Source organism: Octopus bimaculoides, chromosome 21, assembly GCF_046866305.1.
Source record: "Octopus bimaculoides isolate indiv1 chromosome 21, ASM4686630v1, whole genome shotgun sequence".
Taxonomy (NCBI): Eukaryota; Metazoa; Mollusca; class Cephalopoda; order Octopoda; family Octopodidae; genus Octopus; species Octopus bimaculoides.
Genome location: NC_142948.1, coordinates 2,264,411 through 2,287,753, shown reverse-complemented (window position 1 = coordinate 2,287,753; position 23,343 = coordinate 2,264,411). Strand labels below are relative to the sequence as shown.

The following is a 23,343-nucleotide window of genomic DNA, read 5'->3' as shown; positions in this document are numbered from 1 at the left end:
AAACTTTTTCAAAGCCTCTGATTCCACCTAATATCAGGGCGGAGTGATTTAGTTCCGGGTACTATTTTGACGCAAGGAACTATATTACTATAAGCAACTATTTAATGATGACACCGCTTCATCTTCATTAATGACACAAATCTTCGGATCGGGGTTCCATCCAAACTCTGTTTATTATTGTTGTCGTGATTGCGGGGCAACGTGCAGTTTACTATAATATTTCTCGTTTTAAATCATTTTAAACTTAATTCTTTAATAAGAGACAAACCTTTAAAGAAAATCTGTACAGATACATCTCTCACCCCTTATTTCTCTATTTCTGATTGTCCACAATACCCCAGTCGTGTTACCGTCCCTTGGGGAAGATATTGATATAAAGGAAGGTTTGTTGTAAAATATAGAAGCTGTCATTGTCCAGTCCGAGTTGTGACTACTTGAATCTATCGTGACATCTTCTTCATCGGCTCTGTATTAATATGTAAGTATTATTAACAGAAACAACATCCTCTACATTGTATAGGTCGTGTCTTCTCCCTACTTCATCTGTTTGTTTTAATGTGTTCAAAGATAAAGGAAGGAAAATGAAGAAGAGAAGAACTTTTCCTAAAGTAACGATGCTGTCTTAATCCCCATTCGGGTTGGCCGTCACATATCTAGTACGGTGAACTGAAAAACTTGCTTTAGCTGACATCACCTATTGTTGTGTGAATACTTTGTTTTCCTTTCCACTCACCATTTCAATTATCGTTATTCCCCAATATCTTAATGTTAACTCAAAGAGAAAGTATTTCTTCAGGTGAATATACTGTTTAGTCACCATTTACCAACATCGGGCCTACTTTCTTCTGTACAGGGTATTGTAGATCCATGACTTACGTTAAAACGTTGACATTTCCTGTTTTTCGTTTATTTCCACGGCAATATTTTCTATAATTTATACTGTTTCTCTTGTTTCAGAATATCATACGACATGGCGACGAAAATGCCTACCACCACCACTCAAGCATCTACATCATCTTTTAACGACAAATTGAAATTGTGATGAAGAGCAGATAAATGCCTCTTTTTATTACTGGAGTAATTAATTACTAATAACAGAGATTATCTGTCGGATTTTCCTACTTTTACTGTACAAGATGATTTATATATTTTGATTAAACTTAGATTAGACAGGAGTTTGTGGTAACTTCAAATCTCAACAAGGGTCACAGTTGAGGGAAATATAGCAGAAGAAATATTTGTTAAGAATATAAAACCCAAACTAACAGAACCATTTGCACATTGTGGTGAGGAAAATTATGGAAAGGAAATTATGTGAGAACAAGTCTGAAACCGAATCTAAACAGATTAGTTTCCCTGATGACATAAATAATGAGAGAGAAAAAACATTATATCAGTGTGATATCTGTAAGAAGACATTCTCCGTAAAATATAACCTAACTAGTCACAAACGTATTCACACAGGGGAAAAACCGCACAAGTGTGACATCTGTGGTATATCATTCTGTAGGAGTAATGATTTAACCAAACACATACGTATTCATACAGGAGAGAAACCATATCACTGTGATATCTGTGGCAAATCATTCTCTAGGAGTGATCAGTTAACAACTCACAAACGTATTCATTCCGGAAACAAACCATATCACTGCAGCATCTGTGGTAAATCATTCTCTTTAAGTGGTCACTTAAATCTTCACATACGGATTCATACAGGAGAGAAGCCATATCACTGTGATGTCTGTGGTAAATCCTTCTCGAGGAATGATCAATTAACTATTCACAAACGTAATCATACTGGAAACAAACCATATCACTGCAGTATCTGTGGTAAATCCTTCATTATAAGTAGTCACTTAAATCAACACATCCTTATTCATACAGAAGAGAAACCGTATCATTGTGAAATTTGTGGTAAGTCATTCTCTGATAGAAGACATCTCACAGTACACACACGTTTTCACACAGGAGAGAAACCCTATCACTGTGATATCTGTGATAAGTCATTCTATGTAAATAGTGCCTTAACTGCACACAAGCGTATTCATACAGGAGAGAAACCCTATCACTGTGATATCTGTGGTAAATCATTCTCTGTAAATAGTGCCTTAACTTCTCACAAACGTATTCATACTGGAGAGAAGCCATATCACTGTGATATCTGTGGCAAATCATTCTCTGATGGAAGACATTTAACAGTACACAAACGTGTTCATACAGGAGAGAAGCCATATCATTGTGATGTCTGTGGTAAATCATTCTCTCAAAAATCGAACTTATCCACTCACACCATTACTCATGCGAAACAGTAACTGTATCAATCTCAGAATTCACATTTTCTTAAATAAACTACAGTGTGGATATTATTTAATTTTTGTTGATCAGTTATTTTTTTTTATTTTCTTTAATTTGTTTAATTACTAATCTTATTGATAGTTTTGTGTGGGGTCATTTAGTAACTTTCACAACATGCACAAAGTGTGGCTCACATGGCAAATACCAATATTTATATTTGAAAAATTATTAGGTACAGCAACAATCGTCATCATCATCATTTAATGTCCATTGTCCAGGCTGGCATGGGTTGGACGGCTTGACCAGAACTGAGGGGCTGCACCAGACTCCAGTCCTATTTGGCATGGTTTCTGCAGCTGGATGCCCTTCCTAATGCCAACCACTCTGAGAGTGTAATGGGTACATTTTACGTGTCACTGGCACAGGTACCAGCTGCATGACACCAGTATCTGCCGTGACTACAATTTCAATTGGCTTCACGGATCGTCTTCTTTGTAAATATTCTTAATAACCTGAAACTGGAATCTGGTTTTGTCTTCCATTATTCTCCTGTCAGTCTAAGCATAGAACTTTTTTTTTTTTGCTAATGTGTGGTGCATAAGGAAAGAAAGTACCAGTAACATACTGTGCTGTGTTCATTGCAACAAACATGACATAGTAAGGATGTCCCCAGACTTGACTATCCCGGATTTTTTTTTTGTGGTGATACCTGAAAGGGAGGGTTTACATCAACAAACCGGAGACCCTGGTGCAACTGAAGGAGAACATCAATAGAGAAATCAGAGAAGTGGGGTCTGAAACTCTTGAGGGTGTTATGGTGCCAGTTTTGGAAAGAGCATGGGTGTGCAGAGCCGAAAATGGTTGCCATTTAAGCAATATCATTTTTCATATGTAATGTCCTGGTGTTGCAAAATTTAACTTGTGCATATTAATTTCCATTCTGTCCTTTATGTCGGATCAAAATTTCATGCTTTTATTTGTGAAGTGAAGGAAGTTATTAAAAAATTGAAACCCATCAGGGTCTTTTGGGACAATCTGTATATATACACACATATGTGTGTGTGTATGTATATATATATCAAAAGTCAATAAAAGAAAATGGAGAAGAAAAATTAAAAAGATGTTTGGTTTGTTTTACTTGTATTACAGTTGGAAAAGTAATGCAACTTAAAAGACGAAAAAATATATCTATAAGAGTATAAAAGGAACAGCATCAACAAGCAAAATAACCTAAAAATATTTTTTAAAAATAGATATTGCTTCCTCAGATTATATATATATATATGTGTGTATATATCTTTTGTCTTCTACTAGTTTCAGCCCAGGGCTGAGGTGATGCTGGTGCACCACCTGTAGTTACTTGGTATTGTTTCCAGTATTGTTCTTGGTGAAGAAGCGAGTTGGATGGAGCTGCTCTTCTTTGCATCTCCTCCTGTGATGTGGGTTCATCTGGTATCTCAAATAGAAACCTGTTCAGACATTTCTTGAAAACATCCACATCAACACCTTGTAGATCTCTAAAGTTGCCTGGCAGGATGTTGAACAATTGCCAGCCCTTGAAACCCAGACTATTGCAGTACTGTGTCCTGTTTTAGATGGAGAAGATGGGATCTTTGGTATGATGCAATGCTGTCCAGTTCCAAAATTGGGAGCTAAACCCTCCAAGATCTTCAGGGAATACAGACTCTGCTCTTTTAGCTTCTCCCAGTCGCCCATCTTTTGCATGAAGTTAGTCTTCTTCGTCTATTGGCACTGGATTGTTTCGAGTTCTACAGTTTGTTTCACACTCCCTCGGGGACAATAGTTGGGAGCAGTAGTTCAAGCGGCTGAGAACTAAAGTCCTCTATGGGAGTAGCAGGGCCTCCCTTTTCGTGGTTCAGAACCGGAAGTAATTGTACATTGATAAATAGAATTACTGCTAAGAAAACGAATGCGATTGGAGTTGACTTCAGAAACAAGAACCCCGCTGTTAATATTATTTAAAGAAAGGTTATTATTAATAAAAATTAATGTTAGTATTTTCTTTAAGTGGATTTGTATTTAACAACTTATTATGCGAAGAGATGATTTGTGAAAGATTTTTTGTGTTAAAAAATCCTTTCCTAAATCGGCGTGAGTTAATAATCGAATAGTATCTTGAATTTCGTGGGAAATTCTTTTCTATAGCTTCAGGAAACTGGTGACAGAGGTTGAATTTGATCTGCTTACCATATGGAATTATTAATCAAACAGTTTTGCTAGGACATACTTTGTTATTAGGGTAATTATCTTAAAAGTCCTCGATGTACTTTTATAATGGAAAAAAAAGGGTTTTAAATAACGGTTATCTCCCTTAGACTGCAAAAAAAACCCGAGTTTGCGGGTCGGACCCGGCGGAATAGTCACGCTCTAGGTGAGCCTCTCGATTTCGTGTTGTTATTCGAAATAAAATTAAAACTTAATATCGTTACAACTTGAATTCATGTCCTGATTAATAGAGCTGGAATTAATGTCAATAGGGTTAATAAAGGTAAGTTTTTCTTTATAGCCTGCTTTAAGTTAGGCAGAGTTATAAAATTCAACTTTATTGTTGAAGATATCAACATTAGCAAATAATCTAGAAAGTTTAAGTGAAATATTCCTAACTAAATTCTTTGTAATAGCCTTAGAGTGATTACTGAAAAAGCTAATATATTTTAAATTAGTTGAGGGTTTGTGGTATGGGAAATACGAATCATTATGCAAGTTATGGGTAATATCCCAAAAGTTGGCTTTAGTTATATTATCATCAAAAACAATATTTTCTTACAACTTCAAGCATTGTCCATCTTTTACATCTTACAATTTACCGTTATAACAACAAATTTTTATCGTTACAACTGCTGGCTCTGACATTTCATATTATTGTGTACCTAATAAATCTTACCCGTTACAATTGGTGACTCTCGACTTCAACTAAAAACTTAACCGTAACAACTGGTGACCCCGAACAAGAGAACTGCAGCTTTCCCAAGAACTAACCGCAACAAACTGGTGACTCCGTGGAAAAAGAATCGCTGCTTTCTGAAGCTGCATTACCAACAAATTGGTGATTCCGACGTTGCACCATAACAGGCATCGCTACAAAAACAAATCTTTCATCGCTTACAACTAGTAACCTCTACCGTTACAAATTGGTGAACCCCGTGTAAAGAGAATTACTACCTTCCGACGCTACATGCCGCTGCATTTTTGCTGATTCGAACTAAAGAACTAGAATATCAATAGTCGCTAAACCAAAGAGAAAAATAATGACAACCTTCGTCACCACCAAGATGCACCCTCCTTCGACCTGCTACAAAAAGCTCTATACTGCGATGCACTTCACAACAATGCAACACTGCACAAGGAGTTTGCGGACCATAGAAGCCGATAAATGTATCATTTCGACAGCTTCATGCCCAGAAACTAACTGGGAGCACATGCGTACAACGTTTTCACAGCAAACTCGAACAAGAAGCGGGGGAAGACTCCGCTGCTCGGCGAAATACATACAAGTTTTCGATTTCAAAAAATTCCAGGTGAGTGATTTACAGGCACCAATGCCTTAATTTCTACACGAACAGCTACACACCTTATTTATTTATATTTTTCTTTCCACTGAACTTCACAAGGACCGTAACTGTAACACTTACATTGCATTAATTCAAATTCTTGTTTGTCATATTAAATTAAAATTGATTTTGCTTACATTCTGTCAGATTCAAATGAACTGAACATTTATTCATAACCTGAATTTTTTTTTGCCTGCCTTCTCAATTTTATTCATATTTTGCACTTCCACTTTCTTTCAGTCGCACGTTGCATTTTGCATGTATATATATTTTTTTCTCCTTCACTTTGAAAATGTATTGTTGCATATACACACGCATGCACCTTTCCTCAACACCTGGCCTTGCGCATGCATCTGCACACATGATTCATACACACAGGCTAACTATGTCACATTCATGCACCACACATGCCTATTTCGCTTGTTTTCCATGCTCAATGCGCCCTTGTAGACACAACTCACCTCTGTAAGACCCTAGGTCGGTCACGCAAACATAGAGAATGTTGTTTGTCCCTTACAACGTGCCAGCATGTCACACTTTTGTTCCTGCACGATCGAGGCATATAATACCGCATGCACAGGCTTGCAGCATCAGCCTTACTGCATTAATCACTGGCATATTAAATACTGTACACTGTATTTGTAATCAATGCACTAGCATTAGCTTCCGCCTTGCAAGCCCTATTGCACACATGCATCTCTATTATGCATCTACTGTCTTGTTTTGCAACATGTCTGTATTAGATCAATTCTTCTTCCAACTCGAAGCATGTCGAATGATCACATGCTCTACGCTCATGTTTAGACATAATTTCACTATAATTATTTTCTTTAGACTACCTCTCACTTGGCTACCATCAACCTCTTGATTACATCACATCTTTACTACATAACCACCATCATTAGCATTTAATGTATAAAGTTATCTTATCGTTCATCTCTCATTCACTTCATCATAACCTATAATATCGAATAATGTCGACAAATTCTATAAATACAAAGATCAGTTTGGAAAATGTGTAACTTTTATCAGACATTGATCAAGTCTGTGAATTCTGTAGTTTATGGTTGTGTCAGGACAAGTTTTGGTTAAATGTTCTACATTTAGAATAACAGGAGAATAATTGAAGAGCAAAACCACATTTATTTCAATTTCAAGTAATTAAGAATATTTACAAAGAATAACAAGGTCAGAACTCAAGATCTTGGGTCTCAAAACTGAGATGACAAAAGACAGAGAAAATGTGCTATCTTTTGTCACCAATATATCAAACCCATACCAGCATATGGGAGGGACATTAAAGAACATGTGATAAAGATTCATAAATTGTGTCAGCCACTTACTTAGGCCATACAACTTCAGCTAATGATACATACATGTGTAGTTAAATGAGATTTTTGAGAGAATGATCTACCACAGTTATCACAGTGATATGGCTTCTCTCCAGTATGAATACGCTTGTGAATAGTTAAGTTAGTACTTCCAGAGAATGATTTACCACATATATCACAATGATATGGTTTTTCTCCTGTATGAATATATTTGTGTTTAGTTACAGCACTGCTTACAGAGAACATTTTACCACAGATATCACAGTGATAAGGCTTCTCACCTGTATGAATACGTTTGTGAGTATTTAAGTCACCATTTCCAGAGAATGATTTACCACAAATACCACAGTGATATGGCTTTTCTCCTGTATGAATACGTTTGTGTTTGGTTCTAGCACTACGTCCAGAGAATGATTTACCACAAATATCACAGTGATATGGCTTCTCTCCGGTATGAATACGTTTGTGTTTACTGATATGACTACTGACAGAGAATGATTTACCACAGATATCACAGTGATATGGCCTTTCTCCTGTATGAATACTTTTGTGAGTAATTAAGCTACCATTTTGAGAGAATGATTTACCACAGATATCACAGTGATATGGTTTCTCTCCAGTATGAATACGTTTGTGAGTAGCTAAGTCACCACTTTGAGAGAATGTTTTACCACAGATATTACAGTGATATGGTTTCTCTCCTGTGTGAATACGTCTATGATTAGTTAAGTGACCTGGTGCAGCAAATGATTTTCTGCAGACATCACAATGAAACGGTTTCTCTCCAGTATGAGTGCGTTTGTGGGAAGTTAACTCACTCCTTCCAGAAAATGATTTACCACAGATATCACAGTGATATGGTTTCTCTCCAGTATGAATATATTTGTGTTTAGTTACAGCATTACTTACAGAAAAAGATTTACCACAGATATCGCACTGATATGGTTTCTCTCCTGTATGAATGTGCGTGTGAGAAATTAATTCACTACTTTGAGAGAAAGATTTACCACAGATATTACAGACATATGGTTTCTCACCTGTATGAATACGTTTGTGTGTAGTCAAGTGACTACTTTGAGAAAATGATTTACCACAAATATCACACTGATGTGGTTTCTCTCGTGTATGAATGTATTTCTGTTTCCTTAAGTGACTAGTTTGCGAGATTGATTTACCAGAGATATCAGAGTGATTTAATGTTTTTTCTTTCTCTATGTCATTAGGAAAATCAATATTTTTCGACTTTGTTTCACATCTATCCTTGAGTTCATCTTGCATCATTTATCACAATACTCAGATATTTTCCTTGGCTTTGCTTTTATATTTTATTCCTGACAAATATTTCTTCTGCTCCTCTTCATACACTGTGGTCTTTGTCAATATTTGAAGATGTAGCAAACTCTTCTGTAAACCAGGTGTAATAAAGATTCAAAATCTCTGCTACACATTCCAGACAGTGGATTGAGGTTAGTTTGTAATTAATCTCAGATCAGAGCCAATCTTCCACAGTAAATCAACAATAGATTTATATAATGAGGGTTATATCTGCTCTCATTCTTCTTTTAGTTTTTAAAAGATGATAAATAAGTAAAATATTCTTTTATGGCAATGTCATCTGATATTCTGAAATAAAAGAGAACGAAATATAAAATATGGAGGATACTTAAAACTGAAAACATTTTATTACATTTCTTCTATATTGATTAACTGTCGGAATAAACCTTTACCAGGACAATGGAACTTATCCAATACATCTATTTTCAAGACTAAAATGGACACATATACTTCAAATTCCCTTCAATTTTAAATTACCACTGTTTAACAACACCTGAGTTTATATGGTAGAAAGACAGGTAAACGGAGACCAAATAACACTCAATAAACTCCTACTTGTATGATCTCCTTTTAAATCATAAAAATGTCGAGTTAATACCATAAAAATAAAGACTAAACATTCACAATGACTGACTTTAAAAGTTTTGTTGCTACAATGTGCATCAATAATTTGTCTGGCCACGGGAAAACATTATCTTGTTTGAAAACAGGAAGGGCATTCGTTCATATAAAATCTGCCTTAATAAACTCCGATCGACTCATGCAAGCATGGAAAAGTGAACATTAAAAACAATGATGATGAAGATGTATGAATCCTATGATCACAAACTGTTAATGCAGACGAAATGTCCCTATTCTGGAAGAGAATAACCAAAAGAAGAAGCCACATTGCAAAACTGATATTGGGTTTTAAAATAACTAAAGCTATGTTAACATTATTGTTTGCAGGTAAACTGGAGACGATTTGAAGTTTAAGGCCCATGTTTGTAGATGGTCGAAACTGCAGAGACCCACGTCCAGTCATGTAAAACATAAAATACGTGGATTACTGCTTCACATTATGAAGAGAGGCTTTCAAAAGCACTTTGTAGCCGATTTCATTGCTAATTGATTGGAGAAAATAATGTACCTTCTCATCCTTCATCTCTCAAAAGACATCTGAAAATGTTGGATTAACGAAGTATTTTCTGTGAAATACAATATTACATATGCAACAAATCGCTAACATCTGTAGCCATCAGCAAATCCAAAGGGAGGGCGGACAATGTTGACTTCAGCAGGATTTTAACTGAAAATGGGAGAAAGCCGGAACGAATACCGCAAGGTACTTTCTCTGATGCAAAATTATTAAGAGAGTGCGGTTAACTTCAACTATCAATGATTGGGATTTCAAAAACATATCTTGGCTTTCTTTGAATAACCGAAACGAATACATGTTCGTTCGATCTTGTACCACTCTGTGATTATTTATTTTTAAATTGTCTTTTTTCTTTTCTTCTGAAAACTGTGAAATAAATAATCATGCCTTTTATTTTCCGTTACAAGTTTTGGTTAATGTTTACTTTAAGTACCGCTCACTAAAAAACCAAAAAAACAAGTGTAATAGGTATAAAAAGAAAAATATGTGTATTAAACGAATATGAAAACAAAAATTAGTGCCAACGAACGGAGGAGATTTCGGAAAATTCATAAGATCCGATTTTTCCCTTCATAACTTTTAGGAAAATGGATATCTTTTAGTGAAATCTTGGTTAATTATATAAATACCTTTCAAACGGCATTGGCAAAACTTTTTCCTCGGGAATATGGATCGGACTTTCGAAGGGAAAGAAATTCATGAACTATTTTTTTGTTTGAGTGTAATGGAAGTTAGTTTGAAAAATAAATTTTTAGATTCATTTATTTTTCGTTTAAGTAATAGAAAATGGTTTTTAAAAAAATCCCATGTATCATGGTGAGAGAAACAAATTCATAAATACAGTGTTGAATATGGTTTCACTATGGAAAAAAATAGTTAAGGGCAATTTAGCTGTTATTTTTAGCATATCTCCAGCGTTGGGATCTTTTTTGAAATCTTTTTCTATTACTCAAACGAAAATTAAATGAATCTAAAAAATTTTTTAAAAACTTTTTTCCATTACACTCAAACAAAAAAATTTATAAATTTCTTTTTCTTCGGAAAAAAGTTCCCCCACAAATTTCTTTATAATCGTAATCTATGCTGCTTGAAAGGTATTTATTTGAAATTTCATTAAAAGATATCCATTTTCCTAAAAGTTATGAGGGAAAAAATCGGATCTCGGGAATTTTCCAAAAGTTCTCTCGCCACAAATCTTTGTTTTCATATTCGTTTAATACACATTTTTTACACCTATTACACTTGTTTATTTTGTTTCCTTGACCGGGAATTGAAAACGACTCTCTCCTTCTCAATTCATGTCTCTTTGCTACTCTGTCCCTTTTATTTCCTGACAGATGACCACTGATCGATAGAATGGATCTCTTTCACAAACAGAATCCAACACCCCAAGGGTTTGCAACTTGTAATTTCTGATTCAAAAAAGTAACCAGTCATATATTTATATTCTCCCAAAACCTGTCCAGTCAAAATTAATCTTTTAATATGTAAAACACAAGCAGCTGTGATGTTACAGCCATTCAGGATGTATTCTTTACAGAAAACAAAATCCAAGGGCAAATACTGAATAATTTTGTGAACTATGTAAGATAACTGCCAGTATGTTTCAGTCTCATTACAATCTCATCAGGTGGGTGTAGTAAGTATCTGGTGTATCTGGTACTGCTGTAGTGGTGGTCACAGACTGGAGGGGATAAACGAAGTATTTCTTGATAACCTTTTTCATAAACATGTCTAATTTGCCACTTATATGTTGCTCTGTTGTTTGTTCAAGATATCATAAATAACAATGTGTCACACATGGAAATTTTGATACTACAATATGGTATCAGATTGAAACAGTGTCAATGATTGGGAAATCGATTTTCTTTAGACTACCTGTCACTTGGCTACCATCAACCTCTTGGTTACATCACATCTTTACGACATAACCACCATCATTAGCATTTAATGTATAAAGTTATCTTATCGTTCATCTCTCATTCACTTCATCATAACCTATAATATCTAATATTTATTATCAAATAATGTCAACAAATTATATAAATACAAAGTAAACAGCTTTGAAGATCAGTTTGGAAAATGTGTAACTTTTATCAGACATTGATCGAGTCTGTGAATTCTGTAGTTTATGGTTGTATCAGGACAAGTTTTGGTTAAATGTTCTACATTTAGAATAACAGGAGAATAATTGAAGAGCAAAACCACATTTATTTCAATTTCAAGTAATTAAGAATATTTACAAAGCTTTATTAAACGTATCACAGAGGAAAGTTACCTTACACAAAAAAGATATTTATGTAACTATACAAAATATAATGTGATATCTTCTTGGAGACATGAATACATATTTATAGTTTTATCATGCACAATTTTTCATTCGATGAATCTTGATAGTTTTCAAAAACACAATGCAGTAAATATGTTGTTTTCAATTTTTGATGAGTAAATTTGTCTTTTCTTGTTTGTTTCTCCAGTAAGTTTTCTGAATATTAGGAAATATTCAGAAAATTATTCATTGAAGAAATTGAAAAAGTGAGAAAAATTCATTTGATCATCATGAAAAAATATTCTACATCATGCACTGCATTTATCATAAACTCAATTCTGATAATGAGCTCGTTACTGTGGTGTATGAATACGCATGTGTTTATTTAAGTAACCTTTTTGAGAGAATGATTTTCCACAGATATCACAGAGATACGGCTTCTCTCCTGTATGAGTACGTTTATGACGAATTAATTCACTACTTTCAAGGAATGATTTACTGCAGATGTCACATTGAAATGGTTTCTCTCCTGTATGAATACGTTTGTGAGCAGTTAAATGACTGTTTTGGGAGAAGAATTTTCCACAGACATCACAGCGATGTGGTTTATACCCTGTATGAATACGTACATGAATCATTAAGTGATGCTTCACAGAAAATGATTTACCACAGATATCGCACTCGTAAGGTTTCTCTCCTGTGTGAACACGTTTGTGTTTAACTAAGATACTTGGTGAAGGGAATGATTTACTACAGATATCACAGTGATATGGTTTCTCTCCTGTATGAACACGTTTGTGAATAGTTAAGATTCTTGGTGCAGGGAATGATTTACCACAGATATCACAATGATATGGCCTCTCACGTGTATGAATATGTTTGTGTCTGGATAAACTAGAACTGTCTGAAAATGATTTCCCACAGATATCACAGTGATAGGGTTTTTCTCCTGTATGAATACGTTTGTGTTTAGTTAGGTTACCATTTTCAGAGAATGATTTACCACAGATATCACAGTGATATGGTTTATCCTTTGTATGAATGTGTTTGTGACTAATGAGGCTGCTTTTATGAGAGAGTGATTTATCAGAGATGTCAGAATTATACAGTTTCCCTCTTGTATGAATGTGTTTGTGAGTTAAGCCACACTTTTGAGACAATGATTTATTACAGATATCACACTGATAGAATGTCTTTCCTTTCTCTTTCTGTATATCCTCGGGGAAATCAATAATTTCAGACTCTGCTTCACATTTAATCTTTTTCTCACACAATTCGTCTTCCATTCTTGTTTCTCTCTCACCACAATAAATATAAAAGTTCTTCTTCCCTTTATTTATATATTTTATTCCTATTTCTTCGGCTATATTTCTATCAACTGTGATTTTTGTCAATATTTGAAGATGCTGCAAATTCCTTTGTAAATCAGCTTTAATTTCGATATCAAATCATTATAACACAAATTCCAGTCTGTGAATTGGAGAGCATTTTGTATAAAATTTCTGTTCAGAGCCAATATTCCACAGTAATTCTACATTAAGTGTATATAATGAGGGTTTATATCTGCTCTCTATGGCATCTTCCATTTGTCTTGAAAAGATGATGAATATTGAAGCATCTCAGGTACATAATATTCTTTTATACCAATGTCATCTGATATTCTGAAAGAAAAGAGAACAAAATAGAAAATATCGAGGATACTTAAACCAAAGACATTCAACGATCGACATTTTACAACAATTCTTCTATAGTGAGAAATTGTAGATATAAACCTTTACCATGATGTGCAAAGCAACCAGCATTCAGGCAAGAAAGGCCATGGAGGCCTGTGGAGTTGAGGGGCCTGCCACGACAGATCAAACCTGTGCTTATGTCAGCTCCCAGTCTGAGGGCAATGGAGACACGAAGTTCATCCAGGCTGAGTAGACAACCACCATTAACCACAGGGATGGCATCAATCCAGTTACTTGTGTATTTGGCACTAGCAGACAGTAAGTGGCACCTTGAAAACTGGTCAAACTGGATGAAGAGGGAATCCGAGGTGGCCTTCGAAATTATGTTGTCCCAAGCTCTCTGACTCCGACAGTCCTCCACCTTCTCAAGAGCAGACAAGCCCAATTCCCTCCAGTGTTGGAGAGCTTCATCCAAGTCGATGTTGGAGATGACAGAATGTTGCTCACCAGGTTGGAGCAGGTGTGGGTGGAGGAAAGGAAGCAGGGGAGAGAGAGGGATGAGCACATACAAAGACCAAGACCTCCAAATTGCTTGGGCAATGCAGCCTGTTTGCCGGACATTGAAGAGAGTCTGACATTGACTAAGCATTCGAGGCTCTCAAACATTGAGTTGTCAAAGCGTTGGAGGCACAATGGGAATCGGTAAGATGAACTGACTCTGAGTAAATATAAAAGCTTAGGGATTGAGAGGTAATTCCTAGGTATGAAAAATCCTTGATGGGGTTCGATAGCTTCAATATTTTTCAACAATTGCTCAAGGGCAGCCAGTGATTGGGGCTCCTAGAGAGCACCAAGCTGATGGGGGAGGAGCTGAAATGGAAGGGAAGGACTCTGCAAAAAGATCAATAATTGGTTGATGTTGAGAAGCTGGGTGGTTGAGGATCCAGAGCTCACATTTGGAGCTGTTTACTTGGAGACTCCAGTGACCAAGCACCCCAATCATCATGTTTGCAACAGCATGAACCCTGTCTGGAGGTCTCCACAAATAAGCATCGTTGAAATGCCAGACATTGAGGTCTAGGCCCCCCCCCCCCCAGTTATGTTATTAATGCTCAGTGTGAAAAGAGCAGGGGGCCTGAATGGATCACCCAGTTGGACTCTTGAGTTAGAGATGATGATTTGATCACCTAATTGCGAGATTCCTGTCTTCACTCGTAACTCACCTTGCAGAGGTCATTAGTGAAGTTCGTCAGGGCGCTTGGCTGTTCCTGCGAATCACCCTCGCCATCACCCATAGCAACGCTACAAGCATGCTGGCGTGCCTCAATAGCCATTTATGAGGTTTCCCAGTGACCCCAAATTTTCAACCCACGGTGGTGAATTGTTATGTTTTTTTCTTCTTTTTCTCTTTAATTTTTTTCAATTGCGTTCTTTGTTTTGTCCGATTTTTAAATTTAATTTTGTAAAACGGTAAACACTGTGAAGGCAATAAAAACATATAAATATTATATTAAAAAAAACATTCTATTGCTTGTTTCTCGTATATCATAGTAGATTGTATCTTTATTCATGAGGAATCTACAACTGTCCCATAGAGATTACAGGATTTGCTGTTTGTGAATATAACACTAAAATATATTGGAGTGGAACAGCTTAGTACTTCAAACAGAAGTTTGGGGAAAGTTTTATTAGCAATTTTAATAGCTTTTTTTTTTTAATTGGGAATCAATTTTGTTCTCTGTAATTATCAGCTAGACTATCGATAATTATCATCGATCTTTGAGTATCAACATCAAAATCGCTTTAAATTTGAGATGTTGCATAAAAGTTGTCAAATTTATTTGTTAAGAATAAAGATAAACGGTGACTAAACAATGTCTAGAAGTGACAATAAGAAATACAGACTTTCTTTTTGTATTAATATTAAGATATGGGGGAATAACGATAATTGAAATGCAGAGTGGGAAGAAAATCAGTGTAAATATTAAGACAACAATAAGTAGTATCAATTAAAGCAAGTTTATCAACTCACTTCTATTACATATGTGACAGCCGACCCGTTTGAGGATTAAGACAACATCGTTACTTTAAGGAAAATTTCTTCACTTTCTTTGAACACATCAAAACAAACAGATGTAGTAGGAAAAATGATACGACTTATACAATGTAGATGATGTTTCTATTAGTAATACTTACATATTAATACAGAGCCAATGACGAAGATGTCGCATTATATATAAAGAGTCACAACTCAGACTGGACAGCACATCTACATTTTACAATAAACCTTCATTAGACTTTCACATCAACATAATAAAGATTGCTGTAGCTATTTCTTTCCGCCGTTAATTAGCAACCATCTATTAATTAACCTCTATATTTAATTAATTTGTTCAGTTGGCAGAATCGTTGAGCAGCGAAGAAAATTCTCCGCAATATTACTTCCGTCTCTTCATTTTCAAATCCAAACCAGATCAGTTTTGTCTTTCTTCCTTTCAGAATAGATAAAAATCTAGTTCCAGTAAAGTGCTGGAGTCGGTATGATCCAATAATGACCTTCCCTAATATTTCAGGTTTTGCGTTTTTATTAGGAATAATAACACTGAGCACCGTGAGGAAGGTACCTATTATTTCTTTACACCGCTGAAATAATTAGTACCATCCTTGCATTGGTGTGCTTATAATTATGTTCAGTTGACGTTAAAACGATTATGGTAATTAAGACGATCTTATACAAACATACACACACATATATGATATGTACACGGGGTCATAATTGAACCCGCGTCCTCTTGATTCTTTACTGATTCTGTCTCTGAAGCGTTTGTAATTGGAGATATCTTCCAATCTCTTTTCTCTTATTTTGATACATACGTACGTAACATACATGGCAGAAAAAGAGGGATTAAAATATCCAGGCAGATATCAATAAATTGCCCATTTTTAAACGAATTTGGTGAATTATATCATATGATTTCCGAACTCAAAACTACAATCACTGTCCAATTCCCTGGAGTATCGTGCTGTAAGGTAGTCTGCTATGAAGGTGCAAACATTAACACTTGACATTTCATTAAACCACATACCTATGAAATCAGACATAGGGACTATTATTAAGAAGATCATTGATCTTCTTACTAATAATTCCAATATCTAAATTTAGATTAGCCCTGTGGTCAGATACCCAGATATAAACAAGAAATAAAGAATTATAGGGAATATATTGGTGGTTAAAGATTTAGTGGTTGTGAGGGCAAACATGAAGGAATGTCTACGAAGGCAGGGGGAAGTTAGGGAATAATGCAGGTGTGTTGTTATTTATATTCTGAGAATAGGTTGCGTAATCTGTGTCTGCGTATATTATTTTTACGTGGAGACACGAACACGAGTCGCAACGAATGGGGTGAAATATATAAAAAAAAAATATGTCGATGCAAAAAATGTTTGCTTGAAATACCGAAACGAAATCGAATTATTCATTTAGTAAATGCATATTGTTTGGAATTGTTTGCTGACTCTTAAACGTCATTGTGTCCTATTAATTTACACTTTAAATCTTGTAATTAAGTCAATAGGGAGATTTCTTCTTTTATTTCTAACTTAAAAGTTTTTTAAATGAATGTATCGCTGGCGTTTAACATATTAAAATTAGTGTATTTATGTTGTTCCTTTACTGATGTTTCTAATTAAATAATAATTAATTGTTTAAATGTTTCTTTTCTCTCATGGCAAAACACATGCTTTTATAACAAAAGTAATTTTTCTCATTGCAGTAATCAAAAAAAAATTATAAAATTCGTTTCAGTATTTCAAGTAAACCATGGTGCTTCTATATAATCCCCATTCTACCGAATTCTGTCGCGATACCCGCCATTTACTGACGTTGTGGCTATTGATTGTTCCATGCCTTTCTTTTCTTATTTTACCAAATACATATTTAAAGTGGAGAGGAATTATATAAGAGAAGTATAAGCAGCATCGCAGGTGAGATACATTATTTTGACGCAGCTGAAGTAAAAGATTACCTTGTTTGTATAAAGTAGAATAAGATATGAAGTAACCGAAAGTATTTAATAGAGAAGACGAAGAATGATCGATTCTAGGTCTTTTAGAAGATGGAAAATATAAAGTAGACCAAGATATATTTAAAGATTTGTGTCGAAGCTAGAGATGAGTTAGTTGTTCTGATAGTTTATTGTTAGAAATTGCGAAATAATTCTGTTGGTTCTCTGCTGTTGTTGAATAAACATCTTTTGACTCAAGAATATTCAGAGAAAAGGTGTAACTGTGACAAATGACATCTTCATTATTTTGTGGTGAAAAAGACATGACTGAACAGCTAGACTGAGGGATAAAAATGGAAGAGAATGACAGCCTTGGTGGGAATTTATTTATAGTTCTGTTATGGTTAGGTTTGGGATTGCGTATTCATTTCGTATTGTGATGCACTCCACACACACACACCTGTATGTGTATCTTGGTGTTCTTGTTTGGTTCACTAATTCCTGTCAAGACATCCAAACCATTGTGGTGGACAACAGAGCATTTTAGAGATGTTCAATGTTAGTAAAATATAAAAAAGTTGATGCTTCCACTGGCCTAAAGATATTGATGCATGTTTTGTCAGCAGAAAAGAAAAACAAAAAGAACAGGTGGATGAGTTCCATTGTCCTGGTAAAAGTTTCTATCTACAGTTTATCAATTTAGAAGGAATTTAATAAAATGTCCATTGTTGAATGTCTTTGGTTTAAGTATCCTCAATATTTTATATTTTATTCTCTTTTCTTTCAGAATATCAGATGACATTGGCATAAAAGAATATCATTTACCTGAGATCCATCAATATTTATCATCTTTTCAAGACAAACAGATATCATACACAACAGATGTGAACCCTCATTATATAAATCCATCGTAGAATTACTGTGGAATATTGGCTTTGAACAGAATTTTTATACAAAATGCTCTCCAATTCACAGACTGGAATTTGTGTTATAATAATTTGATATTGAAATTAAAGCTGATTTACAAAGGAATTTGCAGCATCTTCAAATATTGACAAAAATCACAGTTGATAGAAATATAGCCGAAGAAATCGGAATAAAATATATAAATAAAGGGAAGAAGAACTTTTATATTTATTGTGGTGAGAGAGAAACAAGAATGGAAGACGAATTGTGTGAGAAAAAGATTAAATGTGAAGCAGAGTCTAAAATTATTGATTTCCCTGAGGATATACAGAAAGAGAAAGGAAAGACATTCTATCAGTGTGATAGCTGTAATAAATCATTCTCTCTAAAGTGTAACTTAACTACTCACAAACGCATTCATACAGGAGAGAAACCATATCGCTGTGATATCTGTGATAAATCATTTTGCCAGAAAGCCCACCTAATTGGTCACAAACACATTCATACAAAAGATAAGCCATATCAGTGTGACATCTGTGGTAAATCCTTTCCTCAGAGTTGTAACTTAACTACTCACATACGTACTCATACAGGGGAGAAGCCATATCACTGTGATTTCTGTGGTAAATCATTCGCTCATAAAGGCAGCCTAGTTACTCACAAACACATTCATACAAAAGATAAGCCATATCAGTGTGACATCTGTGATAAATCATTTCCTCGGAGTTGTGACTTAACTACTCACATACGCATTCATACAGGAGAGAAGCCATATCATTGTGATATCTGTGGTAAATCATTCTCTGAAGATAGTAACCTAACTAAACACAAACGTATTCATACAGGTGAAAAGCCATATCACTGTGATATCTGTGGTAAATCATTCTCTGAGAGTTCTAGCTTATCTAGGCACAAACATATTCATACGGGTGAGAGGCCATATCACTGTGACATCTGTGGTAAGTCGTTTCCTGCAACAAGAATCCTAAATATACACAAACGTGTTCATACAGGAGAGAAGCCGTACCACTGTGATATTTGTGGTAAATCATTCCCTGCACCGAGTGTCTTAACTATACATAAACGTGTTCATACAGGAGAGAAACCATACGAGTGCGATATCTGTGGTAAATCGTTTTCTGTGAAGCATCACTTAATGATTCACAAGCGTATTCATACTGAAGATAAACCATATCACTGTGATGTCTGTGGAGCATTCTTCTCTCAAAACAGTCGCTTAACTGCTCACAAGTATATTCATACAGGAGAGAAACCATTTCAATGTGATATCTGCAGTAAATCATTCTTTGAAAGTAGTGAATTAAGTCGTCATAAACGTACTCATACTCGAGAAAAGCCATGTCACTGACTTCTCAATAAAAAAACTCCTCAACTAAACATAGAGGTATTAATGCATATTGAAAACTAGCTCGTTATCAACATTGAAGTGGTATATGCAGGATATGATGTGTGTTATGTTTTTTCTGATGCTCAAATGAATTTTCCCAATGTTGTCAATTTCTTCCATCTAATAATTTTCTAAATACTTCCTGCTTTAAATGTTATTATGGATGTATCCCACCAAGGGACCAATTCTGATGTTGGTTTTCATTTCTACAGTTTTATCATTTCTTTTATTTCTAGTATGATTCCTTCATGACTTGAGGGTTAAACTGAATGTCTATTTGCAAGTATGAATGAAACCTTAAACTTGATATAAATGCAAAATGAATGACGTAATTTCTGAATCATCATCATAGTCATCAGTGTTTTAATGTCCATTCTACAGGCTGGTATGGGTTTGATATGTCTGTTACACAAGATGTCAGCACATTTTCTCAATTGTGAGGCCCAGGATCTTGGGTTCTGACCTCGTTATTCTTTGTAAATATTCTTAATTACTTGAAATTGAAATAAATCTGGTTTTGCTCTTCAATTATTCTCCTGTTATTCTAAATGTAGAACATTTAACCAAAACTTGTCCTGACACAACCATAAACTACAGAATTCACAGACTTGATCAATGTCTGATAAAAGTTACACATTTTCCAAACTGATCTTCAAAGCTGTTTACTTTGTATTTATATAATTTGTTGACATTATTTGATAATAAATATTAGATATTATAGGTTATGATGAAGTGAATGAGAGATGAACGATAAGATAACTTTATACATTAAATGCTAATGATGGTGGTTATGTCGTAAAGATGTGATGTAACCAAGAGGTTGATGGTAGCCAAGTGAGAGGTAGTCTAAAGAAAATCAATTTCCCAATCATTGATACTGTTTCAATCTGATACCATATTGTAGTATCAAAATTTCTATGTGTGACACATTGTTATTTATGATATCTAGAGCAACATATAAGTGGCAAATTAGACATGTTTAGAAATATCTCGTTTATCCTCTCCAGTCTGTCACCTTCCTTTGTGACCACCACTACAGCAGAACCAGATCCACCAGAGACTTACTACACCACCCACCTTATGTCTAACATGGGAATATCCAGACTAAGACATTGTGTTTTGTAATGGCAAATGAATTAACATGTCTGTGTGTCTTTATAAATATTTGGTAAATCACCATTACATTGTGAAATATGGTAATGTTTATGGTTTGCTAATCATCATCATCATGCTGGCATGGTTGGATGGTTTGATTGGGCTAGTACACTGGAAGGCTGCACCAGGATCCAGTCTGATTTGGCATGGTTTTCTATGGCTGGACACCTTTTCTAATACCAACCACTCCGAGAGTGTAATGGTGCTTTTACATGCCATTTGCATGACACTGGTATCTGCTGTGACTGCGATTTTGCTTGGTTTGATGGGTCTTCTTCTCAAGCACGACATAATGCCAAAGGCCTTGGTCACTGCCTCTGTGAGGACCAACACTCAAAAGGAACTCAGCCACTTTGCCTCTGTGAGGTCAATCTTCTCTTGGAGCAATAAAGTGGATACATTGAATATCAATGCTTTTTATGTATGGATAGCAGAGCCAGGGAAAAACATTCAGTGATCAAAGAATGGCCACAGCGAACATCAGTTCCAGGGACTTTTAAAGTGGTTGAAGAGCCTTTTAGTTCAACTGAGAAAAAAAATCCTCTTACCTCCACATCATAGTATGAAGCAGTTTGTTAAATCTGTGGATAAAGATGGACCATGCTTTCACTATATCAGCAACACGTTTTGTTATATGCGCAGTGAATTAGAAAAAAATCTATCTCAACATCACTCATTCCTTTGGAATGAACCAATTGTAATCTTCGAAATATATGTCAGAAATAAAAGAAATCATTTAACACATGCATATAACTCCATTTATTTAATCTTATATTTATTCAAAATACCTCAAACTAACAGGGAGTTTCTACCTCGTAAACAGGAGTTACACCAAAATTATTTTGTGAACTTTGCTACCCTGGTAACTATTAACCAATTTATTTTGTCAGAGTTAATTGTTAACTAAGAGAAAATAAATTCATATAATTATATATAAATGTATATATATATATATATATATGTACGTGAAGTATATTTGCCACTTAAATGTGGCTAAACCCTAAGGGTGAATGTTACTGTTGCATTTAGCCCCAGGAGAACATCTCTTCCAGCTGGCTATTGACACACATGTGTCCTGTCTATATTTGCAAAGGGAAGTCGTATGCTGAGGACGGGTAAATACCCAGAAACTCGAGTCCATACGTATCACAGATCAAGATAGGAAGGATGACTTCCCTTTGCAAATACAGACAGGGCACAGAAAGTGTGTCAATAGACAGCTGGAGGAGATGTTCTCCTGGGGCTAAAAGCAACAGTAACATTCACCCTTAGGGTTTAGCCACATTTAAGTGGCAAATATACTTCACGTTCACGTGCAGTTACTGTTAATACCTCGTTCAGAGATTTAACATTGGTTATATATATATATATATATATATATATATGTATGTATGTATGTGTGCAGGTATGTGTATGTATGTATATGATCGACCTAAAATTGGAGATCATCTTAATTATCATGATTATTTTTACGTCAAATGGAAATAATTATAAGCACACCAATGCAAGGATGGTACTAATTATTTAAGCGGTGAAAAGAAATAATAGGTACCTTCCTCACGGTGCTCAGTGTTATTATTCCTAATAAAAACGCAAAACCTGAAATATTAGGGAAGGTCATTATTGGATCATACCGACTCCAGCACTTTACTGGAACTCGATTTTATCTATTCTGAAAGGAAGAAAGACAAAACTGATCTGGTTTGGATTTGAAAATGAAGAGACGGAAGTAATATTGCGGAGAATTTTCTTCGCTGCTCAACGATTCTGCCAACTGAACAAATTAATTAAATATAGAGGTTAATTAATAGATGGTTGCTAATTAACGGCGGAAAGAAATAGCTACAGCAATCTTTATTATGTTGATGTGAAAGTCTAATGAAGGTTTATTGTAAAATGTAGATGTGCTGTCCAGTCTGAGTTGTGACTCTTTATATATAATGCGACATCTTCGTCATTGGCTCTGTATTAATATGTAAGTATTACTAATAGAAACATCATCTACATTGTATAAGTCGTATCATTTTTCCTACTACATCTGTTTGTTTTGATGTGTTCAAAGAAAGTGAAGAAATTTTCCTTAAAGTAACGATGTTGTCTTAATCCTCAAACGGGTCGGCTGTCACATATGTAATAGAAGTGAGTTGATAAACTTGCTTTAATTGATACTACTTATTGTTGTCTTAATATTTACACTGATTTTCTTCCCACTCTGCATTTCAATTATCGTTATTCCCCCATATCTTAATATTAATAC

The 23,343-nt window shown here is 35.0% G+C and overlaps 3 protein-coding genes across 6 annotated transcripts; 2 read left to right on the top strand and 1 right to left on the bottom strand.

Annotated features, from left to right (window-relative positions):
- Nucleotides 1–1,156: 1,156 nt before the first annotated feature.
- On the top strand, nucleotides 1,157–20,034 carry LOC149131464 (uncharacterized). The gene is made up of 3 exons (XM_089339497.1): nucleotides 1,157–2,309; nucleotides 3,809–4,023; nucleotides 18,614–20,034. Exons 1-3 carry the CDS (start codon nucleotides 1,299–1,301, stop codon nucleotides 19,890–19,892), a joined length of 2,505 nt encoding a protein of 834 aa, XP_089195623.1. The 5' UTR covers nucleotides 1,157–1,298; the 3' UTR covers nucleotides 19,893–20,034.
- Nucleotides 5,419–18,565, top strand: LOC106868802 (uncharacterized). Of its 3 annotated transcripts, none has more exons than XM_089339279.1 (2): nucleotides 5,419–5,834; nucleotides 18,405–18,565. In XM_089339279.1, the coding sequence occupies exons 1-2, from the start codon at nucleotides 5,565–5,567 to the stop codon at nucleotides 18,414–18,416; spliced, it is 282 nt and encodes a 93-aa protein (XP_089195405.1). In that variant the 5' UTR covers nucleotides 5,419–5,564; the 3' UTR covers nucleotides 18,417–18,565. The 3 variants fall into 3 exon arrangements, 2 of the variants coding, with proteins under 2 accessions (XP_089195405.1, XP_089195404.1); XM_089339278.1 differs by lacking the exon at nucleotides 18,405–18,565 and adding an exon at nucleotides 9,482–9,637; XR_016237812.1 differs by lacking the exon at nucleotides 18,405–18,565 and adding an exon at nucleotides 17,419–17,593 and having other exon boundaries at nucleotides 5,697–5,834.
- Nucleotides 6,991–13,364, bottom strand: LOC128250482 (uncharacterized). 2 transcript variants are annotated; one of them, XM_089339248.1, is made up of 2 exons: nucleotides 9,663–9,937; nucleotides 6,991–8,821 (listed from the first exon to the last, which is right to left on the bottom strand). In XM_089339248.1, the coding sequence occupies exon 2, from the start codon at nucleotides 8,477–8,479 to the stop codon at nucleotides 7,226–7,228; it is 1,254 nt and encodes a 417-aa protein (XP_089195374.1). In that variant the 5' UTR covers nucleotides 8,480–8,821; nucleotides 9,663–9,937; the 3' UTR covers nucleotides 6,991–7,225. The 2 variants fall into 2 exon arrangements, with proteins under 2 accessions (XP_089195374.1, XP_089195375.1); XM_089339249.1 differs by lacking the exon at nucleotides 9,663–9,937 and adding an exon at nucleotides 12,312–13,364 and having other exon boundaries at nucleotides 7,107–8,329.
- Nucleotides 20,035–23,343: the final 3,309 nt, after the last annotated feature.

Excerpts from the sequence above, each read along its gene's own strand:
- LOC128250482 (XM_089339249.1), bottom strand. The coding sequence starts at position 13,226 with ATGGAAGACGAATTGTGTGAGAAAAAGATTAAATGTGAAGCAGAGTCT. Across the intron at positions 8,330-12,311 it reads ACTTAAATAAACACATGCGT|ATTCATACACGAGAGAAACC; the intron begins ATTCATACACCA and ends AAACAGAAATAC.
- LOC106868802 (XM_089339278.1), top strand. The coding sequence starts at position 5,565 with ATGACAACCTTCGTCACCACCAAGATGCACCCTCCTTCGACCTGCTAC. Across the intron at positions 5,835-9,481 it reads TCGATTTCAAAAAATTCCAG|GTAAACTGGAGACGATTTGA; the intron begins GTGAGTGATTTA and ends TATTGTTTGCAG.
- LOC149131464 (XM_089339497.1), top strand. The coding sequence starts at position 1,299 with ATGGAAAGGAAATTATGTGAGAACAAGTCTGAAACCGAATCTAAACAG. Across the intron at positions 2,310-3,808 it reads CCATTACTCATGCGAAACAG|ATCTCTAAAGTTGCCTGGCA; the intron begins TAACTGTATCAA and ends AACACCTTGTAG. Across the intron at positions 4,024-18,613 it reads TCGCCCATCTTTTGCATGAA|ATTTGATATTGAAATTAAAG; the intron begins GTTAGTCTTCTT and ends TGTGTTATAATA.